Source organism: Anolis sagrei, chromosome 4 (genome assembly GCF_037176765.1).
Source record: "Anolis sagrei isolate rAnoSag1 chromosome 4, rAnoSag1.mat, whole genome shotgun sequence".
NCBI lineage: Eukaryota > Metazoa > Chordata > Lepidosauria > Squamata > Dactyloidae > Anolis > Anolis sagrei.
The window spans coordinates 199,353,057-199,359,851 of NC_090024.1; the positions used below are offsets into that span (position 1 = coordinate 199,353,057).

Below are 6,795 nucleotides of genomic sequence, written 5' to 3' on the forward strand. Positions count from 1 at the left end.
TCCACTCTTTCTTTTACAGATCTTTTATGATCTCGTCAGACAGATAAATAGAAAAACACCAGTGGAAAAGAAGAAGCCTAAAAAGAAATCATGTCTGCTGCTCTAGACCCACTGAATGCAGCAGCTCTGAGCCAGGTAAGCAACCATAAGTCTCCTTCTACAAACTCTCTTACTCCCTGGTAAACTCATCCAGCCTTCTTGTGGCATGTTGGTACCAAGATTTTTCCCTGCAGCAACATAGTGGGATGAAAGGATGATCAGAGTGGGCTTGAATGCTGCCTGGAGTCCCTTAGCAAAGGAATGAGAAATTGCCGAACACTCCACGTTTGGGTACATGCTATAAATAATTTTCCTGTTTAAGTTGGCCAAGTATTCGCTCTGCTTCAGTGGTTCTTTAAAAAGCTGTACAAAAGAGTGTCCTTTTTTCCCCTCTGGTTCTGAAGCCTAGACTTACAGATCTCTCGTGCTGAAATTTGTTCTTTGCTCCCCTTGCCTCGTTGTTTCTTTGCCAGTTTCTTATTTTCAAGAAAGAAAGCATTTATCAAAACTAAGGTGTCTGTATTTGCTGCTACCTATGGCTGGATCTACACTGTACTATATCCCAGGATCAGATCCCAGATTATCTGCTTTGAACTGGATTATATGCCTATACACTACCAAATAATCTGGTATAAGAAGATAATCTGGGATCAGATTCTGGGATATAGCACAGTGTAGATCCAATCTCAACTGAATGTAGAAGTATCTACACTGAACTCCTGCTCTACTGCAAGTTAACATTTGGTCATGACTTTGTGCCATGAAGAAGGTAAAAGGATAAAAATCTGCCACAAAGGCTTTCTATTCTTTGATCCATCTTGTCAACTGGATTAGGCAATATTATAGATGCTCTATTATTTATTTATGACATTTCTGCCCCATGTTTCTCACCTCGGAGGGGCCTCAAGGCAGCTTTACACACAGGCAATGATTCAATGTCTTAAAAACACAATGTACACTTAAATAAATATTAAAATAGAATTTAAAAGTGCATTAAAAACAATTAAAATATTTTAAAAACAATACATTCAGAGTTAGACACATAATCCACGAGCGTAATCCAGGCCGTTCCAGTCCTCACTGCACATTGTTCCAAGTATATCTATTGCACAGGCTCTCTAAAGGCTGGCCACAAAGCTGCGTTTTCACTCTCTTGTGGAAGGCCAGGAGGGAGGTGGTTGATCTAATATCCCTGGGGAGGGAGTTCCACAGCCAAGGGGCCACCACTGAGAAGACCCTGTCTCTCATCTCTGCCAATTACTCCTGCAAGGGAGCCAGGGTCGAGAGGAGGGCCTTCTCAGATTATCTTAATCCCTGAGGTGGTTCATAGGGATAAATCTGTTTGGACAGGTAACCTGGGTCAGAACCATTTGGGGCTTTATGGGCTAAATCCAGTACTTTGAATTCTGCTCGGTAGCAGATTGGCAGCCAGTGGAGGTGACGTAACAGGCAGGTTGTGTACAGTGCTCCGGTGAGAAATCTAGCTACCACCAGTTGGACCATTTGTAGCTTCTGAACAGTCTTCAAAGACAGCCTCATGTAGAGTGCATTATAGTAGCCTATTAGGAATGTAACCAGAGCGTGGACTACCATGGCCAAATCTGACTTTACAGGGTATGGGCGCAACTGGCGCACACGTTTTAATTGTGTGAATGCTTCCCTGGCCACTATTAAAACCTGGGGTTCCAGGCTCAGTGATGAGTCTGGAAGAACTCCCAAGCTACGAACCTGTGTCTTCAGGGGGAGTGTAACCCCGTCCAACACAGACTGTAACCCTATACCCTGTTCAGCAACGTATACATGCAAAATATGCTTACCTTCTCAGCGCAGCAGTCTGCTTCTGTAATATATATATAACACTTCCTTTCACAGGGTCAGACAATTGTTCCATTTAGCCATTGAAAACTGCTAGTGGTTCTTCAGGCTTCAGAAAGAGTACATCGAACTTGGAAACATCTAAGAGCAAAATGTGTGCTCTTCTACTGTGTTGTGGTTTCTCTAGTAATGTGGAATTCTCAAGTCTTGATTTCACCAAATACCTCCAAGCCTCGGAGGCTTTTGGTCTTGTCCTTGCATTGTACCGGATTAAATGACTTGCATTTTCTTCCCATCTAGAAATTCACACACACTATGCCCACTTTACATAATTTTCACAATTGAGTAAATTATGTTTAGGTGGTGTTTATTTCCAGTTTTTCTTATGGTAGCAGTCTGCATTGCAAAATATATGCATTTTAAAACACTTTGCATCCACTTCATCAGAAGCAGTCTGTAAGCCTTAAAATGAGTGAGGTACATGTTTTTTGCAGCCAGTCTCAAAATGTGACAATGCTTCTTTTGTTGAGGTTGCTGAATCCCATGAAATTTATTTCCTTTGTGATGTTCCTCCCCCAAGCTATATTACATTGTCATGACTTAAAAGGCATATTGCGCACACTAGAGGAAAAATATGGTATTAAGTAGCCTTTGAAAGAACTGTGATATTCAGTGACTTCATTTTTTCTGCTCTGTAGGTAAAGGGTTGCACTTACTACAGAGCCAGTATGTCATCGGTATGCACATATAAGCCTGGCTGCTAGATCACATTTCCTTTTGAGGTTAAAGTGCCACCTGCTGACTCATTAGTATTTGACAGCTAGTTTTTAACCCATGCGTTGCTAATCTTCAGTGTATAAAATCAGGAGAGAAATACCAATTTGCCAGTACAGGTTGTTCATTCATTCATCCATCCATCTATTTAATATCCTGTCTTTCTCCCAATATGGCCCACATAAGTTAAAAACATTAAACAGTTCAAATTCTCAATACAAAAATTAAAATACAATTAAATTAAATTTTGATTTAAAACACATGTTTAAAAAAGTAAAAACAGCATTAAAAGATATCTAGATATTCTAAGATTCACTTCAGTAAAGGTTATATTATGTTCTCTATAGTTTCCTCTGACAGGTACTGGCATACGTATATAGCGAATGCTGTCTCCAGTCCTCCTTTTGAGCATGTCATCTCTCTTTTTTTGTGTGTACACATTAAACTAAACTGATCTATTGGGGAGAAAGACCAAAGGTCCGAGTATGGAACATTTTTTGCCCCTGGCTCCTTGGATGCAGCCTGAGATTTTTTCCCCCCCAGGTTAGACCTAATCTAATTTTGTATCATAAGACTGTTCAAGATTAAGACCTTGTCATTATGCTTTCCAATAACATTCTATTTCCATCACTATTTCATGTTTTATTTTTTATTAACCCTAATAAAAAGTATGAGGCTCCTGAGTGAACTCAGAAGCTTCATAACTGTGGAAGGAAGATTTGGGGAGGGAATTTCCCCCACTCTTCTGACCATGAATGATGTCTCTACTTGGTTTGGCCAGTCACCCTTTCTTTGATCAATCCTTTGTGCCGCTTCTCAAGGCATTTCAGAGAGTCTTCAACTTTTGGGAAAGTGGTGGGAAGTCTACTGGAAGAATAAGATGCCAGTTGATTGTTTGTTAAAACAAACTGAAATCATTCCATGTGGCTTTTAAAACCCAACTGAAAAAGGTGTTGGGGCTAACAAATCTATAATGTGTAAGGGAAATAGGAAAAAAAAGAAGACAAAAAGAAATCCCTGCTTCCCGTGAGAAATGGTTACATCACTTACATTTTCCCAATTGTTGATATTTGGTTTCATTGTTTGTAATATACTGCTACATTGTATTTATGGCCTTTTTGTGTATCTTAGTATTTTTCTATATTTTTATATGTGTTAATAGATTTCTTAGCCGTAACATAATTTCCCATTCACTTTTGTATTCATAGGTTGGTAGTAGGATCACAGTCAACTTTGCCTAAAACTTAATAACCTAACGCTTGTATTTAAAGAGTGGTTTCCAGATTTGAAGTGTCACTATATCTATCTCAGCATCTGAGCAATTTCTGAAGATAGGAGCGTTCAGAGAAGGGATTGTATGAGAATGAGTAGTTCCTAGTATTCTCTCAGGTCCTCAAACTTAAAGAGATGTATAGGTTAATGCTGCCATATTTACCCTATTTTGAAAACTCTTGTGGTGCATCTACACGATAGAACAGTGGTTCTTAACCTATGGGCTGCAGACCACCAGTGGACTGTGAAGACAAAAATCTGGTCTGCGAGCCTCTTTCCTCTTTATTTATTTTATTTCCACTCCTTTTGCACCGCCTGCCACTCCTTCCCTGTCACTGACCATGACAGATGTTCTGCATCAGAAACCACCACAGAGAAGGCCCTCTCCCACGTCCTCACAAGTCGAGCTTGCAATGGAGGCGGGAGTGAAAGAAGGGCCTCTCCGGAACAACAAAGAGATCGTGTGGGTTCATAGATGGAAATGTGGTTGCGCAGGTAGACCGCTTCCTGTAACTCACAAGCAGTTAATAGTCTGGATACTGCTCGTTGGACCAGTTGGAGTTTCCGGGCTGTCTTCAAGGGCAGCCCCACGTAGAGCGCGTTGCAATAGTCCAATCTAGAGGTAATTAAGGTGTGGACCAACGTGGCCAAATCAGACTTCACGAGATATGGTCACAGCTGCCTTAATTCTACAATGCAGATGCGCCCTTAGACTTAGTTAAGCAGCATCTTTTCAACCTTTGCCTGTATATATTTTACCTTCAGTTCTGCATATCTTTTTTTAATGTTTAGCTTTCTTTTCTTATGGGTACTAACTCTTTATTCCTTCTTCTTTGTTCCAGGACTACAGGAATGAAGAACTGTTGCCTAATTTGGAAAGTGCCAGCATTCCAGAACTTCAAATAACTACACCATGAATTAGCAACATATCTGAAGAGGCTTCTGTTTTTATATATTATGTGAAGATTTTAGATCTTATAATGGTTTGCACAAAGGTCCCTGGGGAAAAAAACAAAACAAAAATGAAATTCCTCTGTGTATATCTCTTGGAAATTAAAGACAATAGTACTTCTCCTTTGCAATAGTTAACAGACGTGATAATAAATATAATTGACTCTAGTTGTATGATTATACAAAAGAGCATGGATGCATTTCAGATGTTAGATATTGCTACTATAATTTCATATTGACCTCTTACCATAATTTCTTTCCCATCAAGCACTAAAAATGGTCAGTCATTAATACTTTATATCTATCATGAGTAAATTTTACCCTTTGAATTCACTGTAGCAAATAACTTTCCAAGTCATTGACTTCATTTTATATTTAAAAAGTTACAAATATCATTATTTTCATTCTGCCATTATATTCTAATTAAAATTGTGCATAATGCTTTGGAAAAAAAATGGGTCTTTTATAGGAAAAAAACTGGGGTAACTGATTTCTACAGCTTTGAAAGCTAAAATATATAATATACTAAACCAACTCTAATATTGCTTCTTGTGTTTTACTGTCACAGATTAAATTACAGCTTTTATGAATGATTAAATTTTAGTACATTTTCATTTGGGTTGTGTGTTTCTGTTCCAGGTTTCAGGTTTGGTCTGGGGTGTTAACTGAAAGGATGATTTTCCTGTCAGTTGGTGTCTGCTTCCCTGTCAATTGGGAAGAAGCTTATTTATTCATTCATTTATTTGCAGTATTTATATTCCGCCCTTCTCACCCTGAAGGGGACACAGGGCGGATCACAGAACACATATACAGCAAGCATTAAATGCCAATATACAAAAACAAGACATACAACTGTACATAGATAGAGGTATATATAGGCATCCCCCCCCTTCAGTATCTTGAAGGCTGTACTTGGTTTCAGCCATGGGGGGGGGGGGGAGGTGCCGTCACTCCATCTTCCCTGCAGAAGAGCTTCGGTTCATAAACTTTCTCCTTTTTTTTTATCGAATCGCTGGCATTTTCTGGCATTTCCTTATGGGTGCCTCCCCACTTTTTAAAATCGATATCTATTTATCTACTCATAATTGCTGTTTTCGATCTGCTACATTGGCAGGAGCTGGGATGGAGACCAGGAGCTGACCCTGATCCAGTCTTTGAACTGCCAACCTTCTGATTAGCAAGATTTACTGCAATTGGCAGTTAACCTGCTGTGCTAAAGCCCGGACCAGCTTCCTGGCAACCCCTCCTTCGCAAAAGTGATCTTTGGTATAAGGAGGAATTGCAATAAGACCCTGCTTGTGCTTGTTGTGCTGGAGTCAGAGATAAATTGCAAGAGATGGCAGTAGAACTATCAGCATGTGATCAAATGGAACAGACTCCCAGCAATCACAGTGTCCGCTGTCTAGCAAGTGGGGATCAGGATAGGATTCACTGGAAAGCACCAAAATTGTGGTGCTTATGCGCTTTTAACTCCACGGTCCATTAAGCCAACCACAAATCTAATAGATACAACAAAATAATGGTTTGTAATGATGGATATAGGTTTTTTTCCAATTTATTTCTAGCAGCTAAGAGTAATCAAGTACTCTGGTTTCTTTTATAAAGGTAAACCTGTAACACAAGCTTATCTCAGAAAAAAGATCTAATCTAAGACTTGAAAAATCAATATAAATGCAGCAGATGGGGTGTGTTCACCTTTGTCCTTGTCCTACATGATCACAGGCTTGTATGAGATATCCTTTGTGTTGTTCAGGGAAAAAGAGTTTTCTTTTGCCACCTAGTGGACATTAGGTATGATAAATTTCCCCCCACTAAAGATGTTCTCCTTTTTAAAACATTAAAAATATTTAATTTTTAACTCATTTTGCTTTTGAGGTTGATGGTGTATGTATGACTTTATAGTTCTTATACTATAGAGTGTACTTTAAGCACTCAGATTCAGAA

At 39.2% G+C, this 6,795-nt stretch overlaps 1 protein-coding gene across 4 annotated transcripts in view; it reads left to right on the top strand.

Annotated features, from left to right (window-relative positions):
• Positions 1-5,465, top strand: part of RAP1A (RAP1A, member of RAS oncogene family) — a 119,705-nt gene extending 114,240 nt beyond the window's left edge. For all 4 annotated transcript variants that reach the window (XM_060772791.2, XM_067468081.1, XM_067468080.1 and 1 more), the window contains 2 exons: positions 20-135; positions 4,743-5,465. In XM_060772791.2, the coding sequence (XP_060628774.1) occupies positions 20-106 (87 nt within the window). In that variant the 3' untranslated portion in view covers positions 107-135; positions 4,743-5,465. The remainder of the gene's footprint in view (positions 1-19; positions 136-4,742) is intronic.
• The last annotated feature ends 1,330 nt before the right edge of the window (positions 5,466-6,795 follow it).